At 44.4% G+C, this 21,923-nt stretch overlaps 1 protein-coding gene across 19 annotated transcripts in view; it reads left to right on the top strand.

Moving 5' to 3' along the window:
• Nucleotides 1–21,923, top strand: part of ncor1 (nuclear receptor corepressor 1) — a 124,287-nt gene that overhangs the window by 61,732 nt on the left and 40,632 nt on the right. For 12 of the 19 annotated variants that reach the window (XM_090192318.1, XM_090192321.1, XM_090192320.1 and 9 more), the window contains 4 exons: nucleotides 2,797–2,851; nucleotides 3,025–3,126; nucleotides 19,054–19,184; nucleotides 20,322–20,632. In XM_090192318.1, coding sequence (XP_090048444.1) covers nucleotides 2,797–2,851; nucleotides 3,025–3,126; nucleotides 19,054–19,184; nucleotides 20,322–20,632 — 599 coding nt within the window. Of the gene's footprint in view, nucleotides 1–2,796; nucleotides 2,852–3,024; nucleotides 3,127–3,481; nucleotides 3,988–10,995; nucleotides 11,539–19,053; nucleotides 19,185–20,321; nucleotides 20,633–21,923 lie in introns of those variants that run through there. The other 7 variants (XM_090192325.1, XM_090192324.1, XM_090192322.1 and 4 more) reach the window with 4 other exon arrangements.

Here is a 21,923-nt window from a genome sequence, read left to right as displayed (position 1 = left end):
CCTGTTGGAAGGTGAACCTTTGCCCCAGTCTGAGGTCCTGAGCGCTCTGGAGTAGGTTTTCATCAAGGATCACTCTCTCTACTTTGCTCCGTTCCTCTTTCCCTCGATCCTGACTAGTCTCCCAGTCCCTGCCCCTAAAAAATATCCCCACAGGCAGCCACCACTTTGCTTCACCGTAGGGATGGTGCCAGGTTTCTTCCAGACCTGACACTTGGCCTTCAGGCCAAAGAGTTCAATCTTGGTTTCATCAGACCAGAAAATATTGTTTCTCATAATCTGAGAGTCTTTAGGTGCCTTTTGGCAAACTCCAAGCGGGCTGTCATGTGCCTTTTACTGAGGCGTGACTTCCGTCTGGGCACTCTACCACAAATCAAATGTATTTATATAGCCCTTCGTACATCAGCTGATATCTCAAAGTGCTGTACAGAAACCCAGCCTAAAACCCCAAACAGCAAGCAATGCAGGTGTAGAAGCACGGTGGCTAGGAAAAACTCCCTAGAAAGGCCAAAACCTAGGAAGAAACCTAGAGAGGAACCAGGCTATGTGGGGTGGTTAGTCCTCTTCTGGCTGTGCCGGGTGGAGATTATAACAGAACATGGCCAAGATGTTCAAATGTTCATAAATGACCAGCATGGTCCAATAATAATAAGGCAGAACAGTTGAAACTGGAGCAGCAGCACGGCCATGTGGACTGGGGACAGCAAGGAGTCATCATGTCAGGTAGTCCTGAGGCATGGTCCTAGGGCTCAGGTCCTCCGAGAGAGAGAAAGAAAGAGAGAATTAGAGAGAGCACACTTAAATTCACACAGGACACCGAATAGGACAGGAGAAGTACTCCAGATATAACAAACTGACCCTAGCCCCCGACACAAACTACTGCAGCATAAATACTGGAGGCTGAGAAAGGAGGGGTCAGGAGACACTGTGGCCCCATCTGAGGACACCCCCGGACAGGGCCAAACAGGAAGGATATAACCCCACCCACTTTGCCAAAGCACAGCCCCCACACCTCTAGAGGGATATCTTCAACCACCAACTTACCATCCTGAGACAACCACAGAGGCCTGATTGGTGGAGTCCTGCAAAGATGGTTGTCCTTCTGGAAGGTTCTCCCATCTCCACAAAGATCTCTGTCAGGGTGACCATTGGGTTCTTGGTCACCTCCCTGACCAAGGTCCTTCTCCCCCAATTGCTCAGTTTGCCCGGGCGGCCAGCTATAGGAGGAGTCTTGGTGGTTCCCAACTTCTTCCATTTAAGAATGATGGTGGCCACTGTCTTCTTGGGGACCTTCAATGCTGCAGAAATTTGGCCTCAACACAATCCTGTCTCGGAGCTCTACGGACAATTCCTTCAACCTCATGGCTTGGTTTTTGCTCAGACATGCGCTGTCAACAGTGGCTTGGTTTTTGCCATGATGTGGGTCCTTATATACACAGGTGTGTGCCTTTCCAAATCATGTCCAATCAATGGAATTTACCATCGGTGTACTCCAAGTTGTAGAAACATCTCAATGATGATCAAAGGATGCTCCTCAGCTCAATTTCGAGTGTCATTACAAAGGGTATGAATAATTACAGTTGAAGTTTAAATGTATTTGGCTAAGGTGTATGTAAACTCAGTTTTTCACAATTCCTGACATTTACTCCTAGTAAAAATGCCCTGTCTTAGGTCAGTTAGGAGCACTACTTTTATTTTAAGAATGTGAAATGTGAGAATAATAGTTGAGATAATGATTTATTTCAACTTTTATTTCTTTCATCACATTCCCAGTGGGTCAGAAGTTTACATACACTCAATTAGTATTTGGTAGCATTGCCTTTAAATTGTTTAACTTGGGTCAAACATTTTGGGTAGTCTTCCACAAGCTTCACACACTAACTTGGGTGAATTTTGGCCCATTCCTCCTGGCAGAGCTGGTGTAACTGAGTCAGGTTTGTAGGCCTCCTTGCTCGCACACGCTTTTTTAGTTCTACCAACAAATCTTCTATAGGATTGAGGTCAGGGATTTGTGATGGCCACTCCTATACCTTGACTTTGTTGTCCTTAAGCCATTTTGCCACAACTTTGGAAGTATGCTTTTCTCTCTCATGTTGCCGTCTATTTTGTGAAGTGCACCAGTCCCTCCTGCAGCAAGCACCCCCTCAACACGATGCTGCCTTCGAGACAAGGGAGTGGTTTTGGGTGGTAAATCTCGGTTACCGTGTTCCAGCCATTCAATCCTTGTGCCCACTATTGGTGCTGTGCTCCCATGCTCCAACACTGACCTTGAAATGCAGAGGGCGTATTCAATAGTGTGTATGAAGATAAATAAAATTCCCATTGTTTCTGTCAGAATCAGAACTGGCAAAAAGCAAGGCGGGGCGAGAGCCCAATGAGACTTTGTTCAATATCCTGTATCCTATCCACAGGTACTTCTCTGACCTCTTTTGGTTAATGCTTTGTGGTTAAAGAGAAATTCAAACAAATTAGTACCTTCCATAAAGATTTTCATTTTGTTTCCTGTCACGAATCAAGTTCACTTGGAATTCTAGAATGTAAAATGTATTAATTGCCTGCTGGGTATGGAAAAGCGTTTAGCGACTGTAGGTTGCAAAATATTTTTATGGAGCTCACTGTTATCATAATTGAACATTGTATTCTCTGACTTAGCAGAAGCTCTTTGGGTATGATTTTGAGAGGCAATACTTTTCTTTACCAACATTCCTCGGCTGTATACCAAAACAAATGGCGGGCTGCCATGAATCCCAGACTGTAGCTTTAACTGTGACTATTTTCTCTTCTCTGTTTTTCTCACAGGTTTGTTCAGCACCCAAAGAATTTTGGCCTTATTGCTTCCTATCTAGAGAGAAAGGTGAGCTACAGTGGATTTAATTCATTCTATTTTTACTCTGTAGTAACCTCCATTCTCCACTCTCCCCCAAACCCAAAAGCACATGGTTTGTATTTGTTATGTTGTCTGTTGTTAATAAAAAATGTTCATGGGCTCATATGTCCCCCTGACTGTCATACCCTTTCTCTTTGCAGTGTGTCTCCGATTGTGTCCTGTACTACTACTTGACCAAGAAGAACCAGAACTACAAGACGCTGGTGAGACGCAACTACGGAAGACGGCGAGGGAGAAACCAGGTGAGTTCTAGAAAGTATCTTCGCTAGGGAATGACTCTAAATGTATTTGTGTGTTCATGAATGGGCTTTGGAAATACCCAGAAAGGCTGTCTGGGTGGGATTTAACAAAGGAACAATGCTTGGCATGCCAGAGGGGAAGACCCTTTTTGGTTTCACTCTATATAGCATGTTAATGATGTAGCGTTTGTTTATCATCCACACCATGGTTTGTGTTGGGCTCTGGAGCAGGAGGCCCTCTAGTGTACAAATCTTATCTTGGCTTGTATTATTTGATCTTCCTACCACCCCATTTTTAGCCCACAGTGCCTCCCATCTCCTCCCTCCCTCTTTTCTCCCTCCCTGTCTCTGTGTAGAAGAGGGAGGGAGAACCACAGGGGTTTGTGAGGAGTGTGAGATTTGGGAGCTGAGCGAGCGGAGTCTCTTGATGTGCTATGTGGGTAAATAAGAACCAGGGCCCAGGCAGAGAGAGGCAGAACATAGCTGGCTGAGACTGATTTATCAAATGGCTGGGGAGCAGCAGACATTCCCAGGAATCTGTTCTATCTGCTTGCCATAGTTAGGAGACTCAGTGTTGCTTTCCAGGGCCTGACGGAAGAGCGAGAGAGAGAGAGAGATCGAGAGGGAGGGAGGGAGGGAAAAAAGGAAAGTCATACTCCCTCTCTCTCTCTGAACTCACCCAGTTATCCTCTATTTGCCTTTCTTCTAACTGCTGAAATATGTTGATGCACAGCAGTAGACACTTTTTGTTTTGCTTTTTATTTTTCAAAGGGCTTAAGGTAATTTATTCATTTGGTCATGGTGAGAGACTTTTCAGAACCGTTTCTTTCCGCTGAAGGAGTGAGAGAGTTGCTTTAACATTGGGTGAGTTGCAGTCTTCACACAAGGTTATCTGTTGCCATGGAGCTCTGCTTACCAGCAGAGTGCCGTGCTGTTTTAAACTAGACTTGTTTCATATTGTTTCCCTCTAATCACAAGAATACTGGAGGAGTTTTAATCAAGTAGGTTTATGCACATTTTGTAATTGGTTTGGTAATCGCCTGGTTTGGCGGTATTGTGCTCCCACATTCAAATTCATCAAGGCTCACTGCCTGAAGGGAAGAAAAAAACTAAGCAATAGTTGGAGACTGCAGTTAAGTTGACAATTTAGTATTTTCCATTGGATTTGAGCAGTTGCTTGACTGTGGTTTAGCGTTACATACGTGTGGTAGTGGTATACCCTGGGGCTGCTGTTGATACAGGCAGCCATCCTTCACCCTGGGGCTGCTGTTGATACAGGCAGCCAGCCTTCACCCTGAGGCTGCTGTTGATACAGGCAGCCAGCCTTCACCCTGGGGCTGTCCCAGCCTCTCAGAGGTGAGCAGAGGCCAGGCGAGTCTATGGCAGGCCGGGGCATGGCAGCCTGGGGCAAAGGAGGGCACACGGGCATTACTCCGAGATAAGATAGGTGTGTGTGTGTGTGTGAGAGAGACTATTGTGTCTGGGAACAGAACATCAATACTGCCTTTGTATAGTATTTACGGTATTTTTGCCTATTTAAAGTAATTTGACAATGTTTTCATGACCCGCTTACAAACAGGCCTTTTTTTTTTTACCACATTCTTGCCTGCATATGGCTTTTATACCTCCCGTGTGCGTGACGAGTGGTAGTAGGGGTGTGCAGATGTGGGCAGGCATTGATTTTTTAAATAAATCCATTGAATATACACCATCAAAAATAAATGTGTTTAGGCAGGGCCTAAGAAACATTGTAAGACCAATACAATTTATTTTCACAACAATATAATATTTTTCATTATGTTACGTCCAAATTAATTAAATCAATACTTAATTTAAGCAGACCACACACACCTACCCCGATCACGGTCAACACATACAGTGCCTTGCGAAAGTATTCGGCCCCCTTGAACTTTGCGACCTTTTGCCACATTTCAGGCTTCAAACATAAAGATATAAAACTGTATTTTTTTGTGAAGAATCAACAACAAGTGGGACACAATCATGAAGTGGAACGACATTTATTGGATATTTCAAACTTTTTTAACAAATCAAAAACGGAAAAATTGGGCGTGCAAAATTATTCAGCCCCCTTAAGTTAATACTTTGTAGCGCCACCTTTTGCTGCGATTATAGCTGTAAGTCGCTTGGGGTATGTCTATCAGTTTTGCACATCGAGAGACTGACATTTTTTCCCATTCCTCCTTGCAAAACAGCTCGAGCTCAGTGAGGTTGGATGGAGAGCATTTGTGAACAGCAGTTTTCAGTTCTTTCCACAGATTCTCGATTGGATTCAGGTCTGGACTTTGACTTGGCCATTCTAACACCTGGATATGTTTATTTTTGAACCATTCCATTGTAGATTTTGCTTTATGTTTTGGATCATTGTCTTGTTGGAAGACAAATCTCCGTCCCAGTCTCAGGTCTTTTGCAGACTCCATCAGGTTTTCTTCCAGAATGGTCCTGTATTTGGCTCCATCCATCTTCCCATCAATTTGAACCATCTTCCCTGTCCCTGCTGAAGAAATGCAGGCCCAAACCATGATGTTGCCACCACCATGTTTGACAGTGGGGATGGTGTGTTCAGGGTGATGAGCTGTGTTGCTTTTACGCCAAACATTTTTGTAGGAAAAATATAATGGAATATAACATAATATTTTTCCCACACAACTTGTCACCGGAACGTGTGGAACTGCTGTCATATTAAAATAGTGCTATTTCTTTATATGACAGTTGTATCCACGTTTCATCTCTTCCCTACCGTCACTTCACTTTTTTAAGGAGCAGGCATATAGGGTCTTACATTGAGAGTATCTTCATCATGATACCGATTTTAGAAATGAAAAGCACTGCTATTTTCAAAAGCATGCGAGTCTCGTGTTCATGTTTTTACATTTACAACGATTTGCAAGCCACCGCTCTTAACCAGAGCGACTTAGAGTAAGTAGTGAGTGCGTACATTTCATGCCTTGTTTTTCTCCGTACTTGTCCCCTGTGGGAATCGAACCCGCAACCCTGGCATTGCAAGCGCCGTGCTCTACTAACTGAGCCTCGCAACCTCTGCCGGCTCTTGGACTGATAATAGGCCTACACGTGATTTGGGCTATGTTTGTGCTAAATCAGTGATAGAGGAGTTATTATACCACCTCTACTTATTTACCCAGCCAGAAACCAATTAACCACACAGCCTATTCAGACGGAGATTCAGTGAAGCTCAATCAATTGATTGAGACAAGTCAATGACGTCACAGGCTTTTGGTTGGGAGTTGGCCTAGGATACTAAGCAACTGTGAGTGAAGGGAAAAATAATCCACTTGTTAAACTACTTAACATGCTGGCAAAATGTTCTAATAAATGAGCCAACTAGACAAGATGATCATGGGCAGCCCTCACCTCAACTTAGCTAAGGTTTCCCCAGCCTAATTGTAGCCTAACCAATGTCCTAACGGAGATTCAGTGAAAACAAATTGGACATTGATTTATGGAGATGAGTCCCTACACTTTTCTCAAAGCAGCGCGTTAGCGCTGTCCCAATCAAGGCAGTGCTGAAAATATAATCTAGTTGACCACACACAGGTAGGCTATTGCTTCAAATTTATTACAATGTTTGGATGCCTTTGGGAATTTCAGTAAGCAACAATTTGATATATGCCTTCATTTGCATTTGTATTTTCGTCATTCAGTGATATTTATTCCCACTGTAATTCTTTATGGATCCATCCAGTTGTGGTTAGGAAACGGTGCATGGGCCTCACGAGTGGCGCAGCCGTCTAAGGCACTGCAGTGCTTGAGGCATCACTACAGGCCTGGGTTCGATCCCAGGCTGTGTCACAACCTGCCGTGACAGGGAGTCCCATAGGGCGGCGCACAATTTGGCCCAGCGTCGTCTGTGTTAGGGCAGGGTTTGGCCGGGGTGACTTTACTTGGCTCATCGTGCTCTAGCGACTCCTTGTGGCGGCCAGGGCGCCTGCAGGCTGACTTCGGTCGTCAATTGAACAGTGTTTCCTCTGACACATTGGTGCAGCTGGCTTCCGGGTTAAGTGGGTGGGTGTTAAGAAGCGTGGTTTGGTGGGTTATGTTTTGGAGGATGCATAGCTTTACTTTCACCACTCCCGAGCCCATTGGTGGAGTTGCAGCGATGAGACAAGATTGTAATCGGATCGCAATTGGAAATCACGAAAAAGGGGTTCAATTATTTTTTTTAAGTACATGCCTAGTGATGCGCTATGCGAAGAGATGGGTGAAGTGACATGCCTCTGAAGAGATGGGAGAAGTGACATGCCTCTGAAGAGATGGGTGAAGTGACATGCCTCTGAAGAGATGGGTGAAGTGACATGCCTCTGAAGAGATGGGTGAAGTGACATGCCTCTGAAGAGATGGGTGAAGTGACATGCCTCTGAAGAGATGGGAGAAGTGACATGCCTCGCAAAGTTTAGAACTGGTAGGAGGATGGTTATTAACTGGGCAGCAACTATCAAGAGTTGAATAGCATAGTGTGTGCCATTTACAGCTACGTTTAATACTAAGCCGTAGGCAGAAGTTAACCAAAATGCTTTGGTCGTTAGGCGGAATTAGAAGTTTTGGCTTTGATACCGGCAATACCTTTCAGATATAAGGATAAGGCAGAAAAAAGTTGGCAGTATGGTAAAGTTGGCGGAACAACGTCTTCGTATGAAACTAATACAAGTCCCATCTATTAACTGCCATACTGGATTTTTAAAATCATTGGTACACATTGTTTACGTTTGCAGGGTTATGATAATATTAACAAAATGCAGGTAAAATGTTGTGAATTGTTGTACGCTGTGAGTCGATGATCGATCATCTCCATGACTCATCACCACCTGTGACGGATGTTTCTGACTAACATTTAACCTTGTTTTGAAATTCCCAGCATAGATCTAACAGCTGATTACATCATTCATTCCCTATCAGCTCGTATGGTGTCTGAGCTCTCCTCTTTCCACTGGCTGTCTACCAGGAGGATAGACTGCCTCTGCTTTCCTTATGGGGCTTTCCTATCTCATCGATGCCTCTGGCCCTTCCTCTGGCTCCTGTGTGTGCATCTCAGTGACGCATTTGGCTCTCTCTGGCCCTGTATGTACAGAACATTCTATGTATGAACTATGGCCCCAGCCAACCAAACACATAGATCTGGTCACAGAAGCGCAGAGCACCAAGAGTGAGTGGGACCACATCAGAGACGTCATAATCGGTTGATCTAGTAATAGTGGTGCCTGTAGCCTCCAGACCAAATATCGCCCACCACCTGGAGAACAGGGTTTGATTCACCGGTCCACCTCTTCTCACCTTCTCCCTCTCTGACAGAGCACAGGGATGAAAACAAATTCACCAAATTCACAGTTTTGATCTCAAAATAGGTCATCCGCGGGGCTCTGATGATGAAGTGTGCATGCGCAGAGTGCATCACCCATTGAGGTGATGGCCGCGAACAGATCCTCTCCGTGGGATCACTACATTCTCTCAATTAATGACAGAATGCACAGAATGCATCCCTACGTGTCTTTCAAATAGAATATCAAGCAGAGCTCAAAGCCTGATGTCAGATATGTCTTATTGGATGAAGCATTCTGATATCATGTGTCACTGCTGTGAGCATCCAGCAGTATCCCCAACCAGCCGTTAGCCTTCTCCGCTGCTTCTCACCGCACTTCTCCATCAGGTTTAAAATGTTATTTAGCCATAATGGCAGGCTGGGGTGTGCAGACAGTGATGGGGTTTCTTATTGTTACATTTGTTTAATTATTGGAGCAACTCGCAGCACGAGCTAAGTGGAGACGTATCATTTCATTTCACCAGTAAGAACAAGCAGGGCCAGTCTGACTAGGCTTCGCTGTCAAGCAGCCTCTGAGTGCCCCTGCCATAGAGGAAAAACAGAGCACAGGTACAGTCATGCTTACAGGCACCTTTACGTCACTGAAAACCACTCAAAGGTTATGCTCCGTATTACTGAAGCTACATTCTCCCCTTTCTACCACGAATTGGCACACATTTTATATAATTTTATAAACCATGTCGCTGGCTGTTTTATACTACTCACAGGTTGCAAGTTGTTCGTTGATAACAAACAACCGTGTTTAGTCATGTTACTTGACTAGCTTGGCTATGCACAATTGCATAGGAACAAATGGAAACGGGGATAGACGGCCTACTCAAAGAGATGCTTCTAAGGTAAAATGCATATGCCTAATCAATGTTATTCTAAGCTTAATCTGAATTTAAAAATATATATTTTTTATAATGTTCCTTCAATTATTTTTGGGCCTAACTTTTGGGAGCTGTGTGTGAGAGTGATGGTGTATGTGTGTAAGAGAGAGAATGATGTGTGTAAAGTGTTCTGAAAAGTAGGCTAAAGATGGTTTCATATAGGCCTATTGTGTTAACCCTTACTGCATCATTATGCATGTATATTCCTCCAGTCCAATCACAGGTAGGCCTTTTGGGTTTTTAGCAAATCAGCTATTTTCTGCAGTAACCTGTTCTATTGTACAGTAAATGTGTTGAGTTGAAGTGTAGAGGACAGGCTTTTGTGCAGAGTGTTTAGAAAACGGGAAATGCGTCCTGGGAGGGGTGTGGCAAACCCTGTGGTATCACCATACTACTCGGTATTGTGGTACTTGGCCTGGTATTACGTCGTTAGTAAAATATTGACAACCCCAGTCAGTTTACAGATTTTTTTTGCATGTTTCAGTGCACATTTTCTTTGTAATCTTTTTGGGCCCTCACCAGTTTGCATCACTGATAACCCTGTTTTATCTGGAAAATATTTAACAATAAATTATGGTGGGGAGAAACGGGGTATATTCGATGTGAGAAATTATTGGCGTGGCGCAGTTGTATTGACGGTATCTTAATAGTTATAGTTGGTTACTTCACATTTTATAAGTGACATTGTGGTCCTTTCACTAGTGCGTTTCCCACTGCCATGGTGACCTTCATCAGTCTTTCCTCGCCTGGCAGGGTAACAGCGTACAACTACAGGGTGGAGCCCCGAGTGGACTTCCCTACTTCTGAACCACTGTAGATGAATGGTTAGAATGTGTGCATGAAGTACTCCTACTTGATCAAATAATAAACCAGTGTGTTTGTGTGTCAAGTCGGTGGACATTCCTGCTTTTACTACTTAAGAGCTCATTGAAGGATTGTCTGGCTTCTGTCAACTTCAATAAATAGTTGGAGGAAGCGACTGTCTTACTATATTTCAGTCTATGCAAGCAGCAGCCTCCACTAACCCTGGATCATCTGATGTATGTATTTTAACAACAACAGAGAAGGCTCTGTTTGTCTGGGAGCCAGGAGGACCGATCACAAGTTTGGCTTTGGGGTCAGTGGAGGCAAGATATGTCCACTGTCTAGCAGCCCTCAGCATAATCATTCCAATAATCACAACTGTTAGCTTAGCTCTGCCAGAGTACAGAGTCACTATGACCTTCTATGCAAATGCTTTTAGGAAGTCATTTCTTCTGTAATAGGGCTTCATAAAACTGCAGTGTGAACTTTGTGTTACAGGGCGGTATGTGTTTAAATGCTTCATTGTTTATTGACAGGCTGTCTTCGTGAATAATAATTTGTTAACTTGACTTGCCTGTTTTTAAATAAAGTAAACGTCTACTCATGTATTGCGGTATGCATTTAAACTGCCCATTGACAGTGAAGTGAAAATGCCACGGCCTCGTCATTTGGTGGAAAGCAGCTCAGCCTGCCCAGGCCGGATGTTGTGCTGATCCAAACAAGCCGTTGGCTGGAGCTTTTGTAAATTCTCTGAAATTCCCCATAGAATGTGTGTAGAGTGACTTGCAAGAGGGAGGGAGGGAGGGAGAGGGAGCAATGGAAAAAGAGTTAGTAAAATAGCTAGAGAGAGAAAAGGAGAAAGAGGAAAACAAACCCGACAGTCTGCACTGAGGGCTGGCTAGCCAGCTTGTTTAAACTAATTTTTGCTCAACTTTTTTCCCCCTCTCCATTTCCTTTCTTTCTTTCCTGGGCGGTGAGCGAGAGAGTCAACCCCCCCAGGAAAAGCAGAGTGGTACGCCCCAGTGATATGACAGGCCCAAAAAACTTGCTATGCTGCTGCGAGTGCCAATCAAAGAGAAGCGCTCGGCAGGGATTACCTTGAGTAACCCCCCATAGATTAGAGTGTGCATGTGAGATGGGCGATTTTTCAGGCGGCTTAAACGGCCTGATGACATGCTTTCCTGGAATATGTGCAGCAGTGCCGGGGCCAGGCAGCCCTTCTAAGGAGCTCTGCTTTGGTGCCGCTGTCTTGCTGTATCTGTACCGCTGCAATGGAGGTATCACTACCACCTCCGGGGGTCCGGCCAAACTCACACCTGCTACGCCTATAGGCTGTGGCTTGATCATTGGCAACAAGGTTTTTATGAACGACAAATGAGCTTGCAGGTATGCCGCTACTGACTTTGAAGCTAGTACTGTGGTGTGTTGTCTGTCTGTCTCTCTCTCTCTGCTTGCTCGACTGATCTCTTTCTCCTCGTGCTCTTTTGCTCTCCCTCCCGCTCTCTTTCAGTTGCTTGGACAGCCACAGTTGCTTGCATTTAAACTTGCTTATAACACACGTTTAGTTACAACAGGGAACACTGTGGATTTCAGTACAGTTCCTGTTTTTTTCTGTACTGTTGCACAATCACACAGTCTCATGGCTGCAGTGCACGGTGCCTGGTTTTTGCTGCTGTTGTTGTTGATGTACGGTAGGCTAGTTGCTTGTACAAATGTGCCTGCTGCCTGCAAATGGAGTTGGAGAGGAACTTCAGCAGCCCCTTTTAGAGGTTGTGTGAGTCATTTTTTCCCCTTTCTATCATTCATCATGTTCAGGACTGACCCAGTAACCAGCGAAAATGTAGAGCACAGGGACTGCATGCTTTTCCCGTCTTTACTTAACTCTAGTGAAGTTCAAGAGCATTTCAAAGTGCTAGTGTAACGATTCCTTTTTTATTAAAATCTCATATTTTTTCATGCTAGACATTGGATGTAGAATGGATCTGTTTTGAAATAGTAGTAGCTCATAGTTATAGCGTTAAAAGTAATTGCCAAACAGTTGTACATTGGAGAAAAGCATACACAAAGAATATTCACATTACACTTGTATTTCCAAAATGTCTGTCTCTCCACCAAACCTGTTGTGTGTCCCTCTGCTTGGCTCCCTGCATGGCAATGCGGAATGTTGAAATGCCTCCTGACTGGAATGGCTGTTATTTCATGAGGTGCCAGAGGCTGCTGACCTTCTCCTCCAGCCACGTCCTCCAGGGCCAAAGGGCGCGTGCGTGTGTGCGCATGTCATGGAGTCTTAAAGGTGACCTAGACATGAGCTGGAACTAAATCCCTGTGCAGTTTAATGGGAATTACTACCCTCAATAAAAGCCACATGGATGCTATTCTCTCATCTACAGCAAGTGGCAGGCTTTTACACTCACCATACAGACGGCAGGAGAAGAAGTGGAGAAATATACATTGCGGACAGTTGAAAATCTTAATTGCCACGTCTGTCTTTACAACTACTCTCAACAATGGGGCGGCAGGGTAGCCTAGTGGTTAGAGCATTGGGCTAGTAACCGAAAGGTTGCAAGTTCGTATCCCCCAGCTGACAAGGTACAAATCTGTCGTTCTGCCCCTGAACAAGGCAGTTAACCCACTGGCCGTCATTGAAAATAAGAATTTGTTCTTAACTGACTTGCCTAGTTAAATAAAGGTTAAACAAACAAAAAAATGCTTCCTTGCAATGGCAAGAAGATGTGGGTTCTCTCCCTTGTTATTTTCTTAATCGCTTGGCAGCAGTCAAGCAGATCCCATTAGCTTTGGATACCAAAGAGAGCCAAGCCCTGCCCTCAACCTACATTTTCAGGTGCCTACTTGGAACAGTGAACTGGATCCTGGATCAATGACATGCAGGTTAAGATTGAATGAGCCACTGTTTTTGAGTCAGACCTAGGTTCAAGTACTATTCATTTGATACTTTGAGCATTTTCTCTAACCTGCCCGGAGTGCCAAATGGGTGGGTTTTGCAGTTCTGGGACTATTCTATTTGTCCATGAAAACATGCAAGCACATTAAAGCACTGATAAAGTATTATAAATTATTTTGAATAGTATTTAACCCCAGGTCTGGAGTGCAGTGAAGTGGAGGACAGACATTCTAGTGCATTTGTTGTCTAATTGGATTAGCCTATTGGCTCATAGGATCATAAAAGGTCAAACTAAATTGTAGTTAGGTGGGTTCGATGGCTAGCAGTAGATAGTATTTTCTGTAAAGGTTATTCTGTTTGCTCTCTTGGCGAAGAAACCAAATCCGACTGAATTCTAGATGGAGAGTGTTTTCTTAAAGGGTTATTCTGTTTTCCCAGCTCATTTAAGTCAAGGTCATACTGAACTGAATTTAGGTAGACGATAGAATAGCTAGCGGTAGACAGTAAGTAGTTGGGTGTTTTTGAAGTTTATTTTGTTCCTTTTTTTGTGGTACTTTTTACCCTTTTTTTCTCCCCAATTTCGTGGTATCCAATTGCTAGTTAGTCTTGTCCCATCGCTGCAACTCTGTACAGAATCGGGAGAGGCGAAGGTCGAGAGCCATGCGTCCTCCAAAACACGACCCTGCCAAACCGGAGCTTGCTAGAGTGCGATGGGAGAAGGACATCCCAGCCGTCCAAACCCTCCCGTAACCCGGACGATGGTGGGCCTATTTGTGCACCGCCTCATGGGTCTCCCGGTCGCGGCCGGCTGCGGCACAGCCCGGTATCAAACACGGATCTGTAGTGATCCCTCTAGCACTGTGATGCAGTGCCTTAGACGGCTTCCCCACTCAGGAGGCACCTGTTATTTTCTTATTACTGTGTGTGTGTGTGTGTGTGTGTGTGTGTGTGATGCCCCATTTAAAAACTCCAGGGTAGGAAAAGACTTGGGGTTCAGTCATTTCCTAACTCAAACAGCGCTAGTGAATCAGCTAAAAGCGAGCAGGGGGGAAATTTAAAACCAGGTCAGGGGGAAAAAGCTCTGTAGAACCCTGGTGTTTTTTTTACATCTGTAGTGTGGAAGGCAGCACTGGAAGCACTTGAGCAGAATGGGGAGATAAAGCAGGAAAGCCATCGTGGTGCGCAGATGGCCTCCAAAACAAACGCAGGACCTCCCTGACCCCACCAGGACCCTAGTGTAGAACCTATAACCTGAACTTGTCTAATAGCAATAGATTGTTCTTGTTGCAAATGTGTTTTGTGGGTTGTGTTCAGTAAAACGTCTACTTGGCCAAGTGGTCTATATGCTGTGTTCTGTCTATAGAGGGAGCCCACCCCCCAATGTCATCTTCATGCAGTCACACTCATCCTTTTTAAATTCTCTCTCTCAATTCAATTTGCTTTATTGGCATGACGTAACAATGTACATATTGCCAAAGCTTACTTTGGATATTTACAATATGAAAATAATAAGAATCAAAATGGTCAACGGGACAACAGTAACAACAATAACCAAGGGTCAAAATAACCATACATTGAACAATCACAATAAGCATACAGTAGAGGACATGTGCAGGTTGATTGGTCTGTCAGACACTGTCCTTCATCTTTATGACAGGCAGCAATGTAGTGCGCTGCCAACCCACAGCGCTCTGCGTCTTCCCTCAACAGGATGGGCAGTATATATATATTTTTTTAAATGTCAGGAAATGCAGCTCTGTTTCTGCTGTTGTGCAGTGGTTACACAGCCTTTCCTCTACAGGGAGACAGGTTTTCCTGTGTTCTACCCTTCTCAATGGCAAGGCTCTCACTCTCTCTCTGTAACTCTCCCTCTCTCTCTGTAACTCTCCCTCTCTCTCTTTGACTCACTCTCTCTCACTCTGACTTTCTCTATCCAACACTCTCTCTCTGGCTCGGTCTCTCTCTGGCTCGGACTCTCTCGCTTTCACTCTCGCTCTGTCTCGCTCGCTCGCTCGCTCTGACTCTCTCTCTCTCCCGCTCGCTCTGACTCTCTCTCTCCCGCTTGCTCTGACTCTCTCTCTCCCGCTTGCTCTGACTCTCTCTCTCTCCCGCTTGCTCTGACTCTCTCTCTCTCCCGCTTGCTCTGACTCTCTCTCTCCCGCTCGCTCTGACTCTCTGATACGCTCTGATTCATTCCCTCTGCTCACCATTGGGCTTTTGACCTTCGTTAGCCCCATCTGGTACCAGCATGGGATGTTTGGTTTGGCATAGCCAGACTTGTTCCAGAACAGCACTTTCGTGCATCAGGCAGAGGGGGAGGGAGGGAGTTGCTGGTATCCCTTGCCAGCAATGATGATAAAGAATGTTGCTCTATTCTCAATCCCTCTGCTGGACTTGTCTGACCCAGATCTGCATCTGACCCAGGAGTTTTGTTATCTAGTATCTACTGCTGTTAGTGAATGCATCAAAAAGGATTACCACTAAATTTGTATGCTTATGTGTTATGAACATTCACTATGTGAAAAATGTTTAGACACACCTACTCATTCAAGGGGTTTTCTTTATTTTTACTATTTTCTACATTGTAGAATAATAGTGAAGACATCAACACTATGAAATAACAGATATAGAATCATGTAGTAACCCAAAAAAAGTGTTAAACAAATCAAAATATGTTATTTGATATTCTTCAAAGTAGCCACCCTTTGCCTTGATGACAGCTTTGCACACTCTTGGCATTCTCTCTCTCTAACTACATATACAGTTGAAGTCGGTAGTTTACATACACTTAGGTTGGAGTCAATAAAACTCGTTTTTCAACCACTCCACACATTTTTGTTAACAAACTATAGTTTTGGCAAGTCAGCTAGGACATCTACTTTGTACATGACCCAAGTAATTTTTCCAACAATTGTTTATAGACAGATTATTTAACTTATAATTCACTGTATCACAATTCCAGTGGGTCAGAAGTTTACATACACTGAAATGACTGTGCCTTTAAACTGCTTGGTAAATTCCCCAAAAAGATGTCATGGCTTTAGAAGCTTCTGATAGGCTAATTGACATCATTTGAGTCAATTGGAGGTGTACCTGTGGATGTATTTCATGGCCTACCTTCAAACTCAGTGCCTCTTTGCTTGACATCATGGGAAAATTAAAATAATTCTGGTTCATCAATCTGAAATCTGGTTCATCCCTGGGAGCAATTTCCAAACACCTGAAGGTACCACGTTCATCTGTACAAACAATAGTACTCCAGTATAAACACCACAGGACCACGCAGTCGCCCTACCGCTCGGGAAGGAGATGCATTCTGTCTCCTAGAGATTAATGCACTTTGGTGCGAAAAGTGCAAATCAATCACAGAACAACCGCAAAGGAGTATCTATATCCACAGTAAAATGAGTGCTATATCGACATAATCTGAAAGGCCGCTCGGCAAGGAAGAAGCCACTGCTCCAAAACTGCCATAAATAAAACCAGACTATGGTTTGCAACTGCACATGGGGACAAAGATCGTACTTTTTGGAGAAATGTCCTCTGGTCTGATGAAACAAAAATAGAACTGTTTAGTCATAATGACCTTTGTTATGTTTGGAGGAAAATGGGGGATGCTTGCAAGCCGAAGAACACCATCCCAACTGTGAAGCACGGCGGTGGCGGCATCATGTTGTGGGGGTGCTTTTCTGCAGGAGGGACTGGTGCACTTCACAAAATAGATGGCGTCATGAGAGAGGATAATGATGTGGATATATTGAATCAACACCTCAAGACATCAGTGAGGAAGTTAAAGCTTGGTCGCAAATGGGTCTTCCAAATGGACAATGACCCCAAGCATACTTATAAAGTTGTGGCATAATGGCTTAAGGACAACAAAGTCAAGGTATTGGAGTGGCCATCAGAAAGCCCTGACCTTAATCCTATAGAAAATTTGTGGGCAGAACTGAAAAAGCATTATCGCGCAAGGAGGCCTACAAACCTGACTCCAGCGCTGTCAGGAGGAATGGGCCACAATTCACCCAACTTATTGTAGGAAGCTTGTGGAAGGCTACCCTAAACGTTTGACCCAAGGTACACAATTTAAAGGCAATGCTACCAAATACTAATTGAGTGTATGTAATCTTCTGACCCACTGGGAATGTGATAAAATAAATAAAAGCTGAAATAAATAATTCTCTCTACTATTATTCTGACATTTCACATTCTTAAAATAAAGTGGTGATCCTAACTGACCTAAAACGGGATTTTTACTAGGATTAAATGTCAGGAATTGTGAAAACTGAGTTTAAATGTATTTGGCTAAGGTGTATTTAAACTTCTGACTTTAACTGTGTTATAGATAGATGAAGTGGAAGAGACAGGTTAGAGAAGGATTTTTAAGCCTTGGGACATGGGCTCCTTATGTGTTCCATTCAGAGGGTGAATGGGCAAAACATGCCAGGCGCACCGCGTTGTGTCAAGAACTGCAATGCTGCCGGGTTTTTCACACTCAACAGTTTTCTGTGTGTATCAAGAATGGTCCACCCCCTTCCTAGGTTTTCCCAGATTGGAGTCAAAATGGGAATCACTGTGAATGCTTTAGACACCTTGTAGTCCATGTTCTGAGGGGAAAAAAGGGGGGGGGGGGGGTGCAACTCACTATTGGGATGCTGTTCCTAATGTTTGGTATAGTATTTATAAATACAACATTTAAGATTCTTCTCATTGGTGCATCAGTATTTTTTACTTTTGTAGCCAAAAGTTATATTGATTTGGTGTCTGCAAAAGAAAAGTGTGGTTTGTACAGTATCTGCATTCATACTGTAGGCTAACGTGATTACTAGTTATCATGGGAAATCGTAATGACTTATATGATTGAGTACATGAACTCGGCTTTCGCTTAGTCGGGTCGTGTTATGGGTTCAGGACCAGGACACCCTCTCACTCACCCAATCTATTTCGCTGTAATTTTCTTAATTTAGTCATGTGAGGCTTTTGATTTTCTACACAGGCGGACTTCAGGCGGAACAATGGCCTGGATTGTACTTATGATGTTTGTATGTGTATCATGATCCTGTGGACACCCTCTCCATGTGAAGATCATCAAAGGAGGTCATAGACTTAATCTTATCTACACTGGGTGCATGACCAGGCTGTTAAACTCCACTTTCCCTCTGTCTGGTTCCCTTTCTTCTCTTATCTGGTTAGCTAGCTTTGAGGAAATTGGACTGCCCTGATGCCGGGGGAATAACCCTAGGGAAGTTAGACTTATCACATTATGACATTGTACTGTTGTTCACTTAGTGGGGCAGTCAATCTGCTCTCTTTTTAGTCTGAAGAATTAAGCCGCAGACCACTCCTGCTTCTTTCACAGTGAACTTTTAGCATCAGTGGTAGGCTGGGCAGTTGCTGCAACAGTAAATGTAGGTGAATGGAGAGATGGACTTAACTGCTGTTTGATTTGTAGCTTCCCTTGGCTGGAGAGTGCATTAATAGGCCATGACATGGTATATCATGTCTAGGTCGCTCTAAGACTTTTGTTGTGATTTTATAGGACAGTCAGTGTATTGCTTTGATATTTTGTTGACACTGCCAGTGCCTGTTATTTTTCCTTCTGAATCCTTCCTTTCCTACAGGGTATTATTCTAGCACTCCATTATTGTGTTGTTGTTGCCTTAAAAGGGATGTGGGTCATGGCGTGCTGTTTTAGCCCCACTCAGTCAGTCACTAAATAGGAATTCAAACACGGGCAGAGTTTTTTTCAAAACTAGACGTGAATTACCTATGGGCTGCCTTGAGGTTTTGTTGTAAACTTTCTGGCCCAGATTGAACTTCGAGGTGCTATACGTCATCATGATGACTTTGCATAGACTAGAGTGCTCTCTGTGACATCATGAGAGTTGAGCAGAGTTATCATATAGGGAGATCCTCTTGAGTTGGCAGGTATATATTTACCAACTGAAAATACATTTAGCTAAAATGTGTATATCCTTTTGCTCTTTTTTTTTTTCTTATAGCAAATAACACGACCCTCGCAAGAAGACAAGTCAGACGACAAAATCGAAGAGGAGAAATCGGAGAAGTTGGAGAAAAAAGAGGACGAGCAGAATAAGGAAGAGGAAGAGAAAGATGAAAAGGAGGACTCCAGGTGAATTTTGAATAGCTGTGTGTGTGTGTGTGTGTGTATACACTTGCTCATAGGTTTCCCACAGGTACTGCTGTTAGAGTCCTAGCTAGAGTCAGCCTCGGGCCTGACCCCCCTCTGACATTTCGAGGGAGAATCTGTACCTCCCAGTAAATTGTAGCTATCAGTTGAGGCAACAGGAATTCTGGAGCCTTGTTACAGGGATCATCATCCCTCTTAGATGTAATGTACATCAGACCAGCGCGGGACGGAGCTAGAGCTAGAGATGGAGAGAGAGAGCGAGAGGGAGCGAACCACTGCCCTTCTCTGGCATGATGGCCAGGCTGAGCATAACACCCACCGACGGACTGCTTTCAATGTTCCGCCTATCCTGCAGTTTGAAAAACCATAAAACCAAGGCAGAAAGGCAGAATGGTATTTGAAATGCTCCCTCAAGGCCTAAATGGAAATCAGACCTTGTCGACTGACTCTGCTCTTCTAGGAAGGAAGGTACTCCTCCCTCTGACCTGGCCTGTGTTTACTTCTTGCTTACGAGCACTCTCTGGCCCTTTCTCAATTCGTCTTTCCTTGATTACTTGTGTCCTGCTTTCCCTCAGAAGTTCTCCAATTAATTTTGAGATGGATAAAGGCTGAAAGGAAAGGCGAATTGAGAAAGAGCTGACTCTGAGAGGGGAGGAGCGCGTGGCGGCCATCTTGGCCCCATAACACTAAGCCATTAGCCAGATGACTTCCTGCCTGTTTACCCAGCTGGATCCGTGGGCAGCAGTTAGTCATGACTCGTGTCCTTACCAACCACCAAATGAGAGGCAGCCTCATTGCAAGTGCCTGTAAAACAAACCTGCTAATGAAAATTGACTTTTAAATCCAGTTGATGGGACTCTGCAAATGGCTTTTTCCTAAGCATTCATCTGTGCAAAACTATAGGCTTGTACAGTTTCTGAAAATGTCCATTGGATAGGAGTTGAGTAGAATATAAAACAAATGAATGTCAAAATGTGCCTAATAATGTATAACAGTACTGTCATTCATGCTTTTAAACTGCAGAATCCCCTTGACCCACAGTTTTAAAGATGTGTTATTGATGCTATGCTACCAGCCATGCTATGGTGAGGTAAAACCTTTTGGCCCCATCTCATTCAGGGACATCGGCAAAGACAAAGACAAGTGTGACGGTGGGGAAGACGAGGACGGAAAGGAGCAGAGCACGCCACGCGGCAGAAAGACCGCCAACAGCCAGGGCCGGCGCAAGGGAAGGATCACCACGCGCTCCATGGCCAACGAGGCTGCCTCTGTGGCGACTGAGGAGCCACTACCGCCGGCCTCCGCCCCTGAGCCTGTCCTGCCTGCAGAGTCTCCTCAGCCCCTCAAAGCTGAGCCTACTACACAGAAGGCTGTTAGAGAGCCCACCAAAACGGCACCAGGTGGTGCTCCCATGGACCCTAACAGAGGAGGTAAGCACCTCAGCCATTCTACACTTTTTTTTACCATCCCCTAATTCTATATATTTTTTTACAAAGGTGCATCTCAAACAGCTAAAGGAGGAAGAAACGTTTACATTTACTAGGGTGGTTTACTAGTTTTGTGGTTATGTGGTATTTGCGGCAAAGGGACTGAGTAGATAATACAATTCTACTTGTGTCCACTCGAGGTATTGAACCTCGGCTATGGAGGTATGAACAAGTGTCTGTGTGTGGCGCTTGGCGTCTCCAACAGGTCGATCGCCAGCTACAAGTAGCTCGCAGGCCTCCTATGCGTAGGATGTTCCCCAATGCTGGAAGACGGGCCTGAGTGAAAACGTTTGGGAACCCCTGTGCTAAATGACTAAAATGTAAATGTCATGCCACTGAGCTTCAAGAAAAACACCACCACCCTTTACACACACACCTGATAGGATATGCACTTGCTTGCCTGGCAAAAACTGGGGTCTGTTCAGATATACATTTAATTGTTTAGAACTACTAAGATGGTCTGGAATCTGCTCTATTCATTACATTTCTATCTGCAATTTCATCTCGCTGAATACATACCAGGTTCAGGTTGTTTTTGCTCCTCAACACAATGCCTCCGATCTCTCGCTTGTGTAACCCAGCCAGGGGGCTCAGTCTGAGTCGAGCCTATACCCTAGCCATCATCACCATGACAATAGAGTGTGGCGTCTAGGATGGACCCGTTGACATGGCTCCTCTCAGCTGTACCTCAGCCTAGTCCTTGTCCTGCTCTTATGATGTATGTGTGCTGAATGTCAGACAGTCTGTTTTAGCCTCCCACTCTGTATTTATAAATCTATATCTGCGTCTGAAATGGCACCCTTATTCTCTACAGTGCACTACTTTTGACCAGAGCCCTATAGGCCCTTATTCCCTATGTCGTGTTCTACTATTGACCAGAGCCCTATGGGCCCTTATTCCCTATGTCGTGTTCTACTATTGACCAGAACCCTATGGGCTGGATCAAAAGCAGATCATTATATATGGAATGGGCGGCCATTTCGGTCTCGCCATATCTCTTCAAAGAGCAGGGCAAGATTAATGACCTGACCACCTCCCTGGATCTTAACAGGCATGTTGGGGGAACGAGGGAATGCGTTTCGATTAGGCGAACATGTGAGTTGAGTGTGCCATGGGACCGAAGTAGTAATTCAGCTATCCTTCGTTGAGTAGATTTAACAGACTATGTATGGCCCTAGACCGTTGGCTAGCAGCCGTCTAGGCATGGATCTCTTCTAGAGAAAAAAAAAACTCC

This window comes from Oncorhynchus mykiss, chromosome 12 (genome assembly GCF_057628025.1).
Source record: "Oncorhynchus mykiss isolate SJ-2025 chromosome 12, ASM5762802v1, whole genome shotgun sequence".
Classification (NCBI taxonomy): domain Eukaryota; kingdom Metazoa; phylum Chordata; class Actinopteri; order Salmoniformes; family Salmonidae; genus Oncorhynchus; species Oncorhynchus mykiss.
The sequence above is the reverse complement of the archived record's forward strand: the minus strand, read 5'-3'. Positions and strand labels throughout refer to the sequence as shown.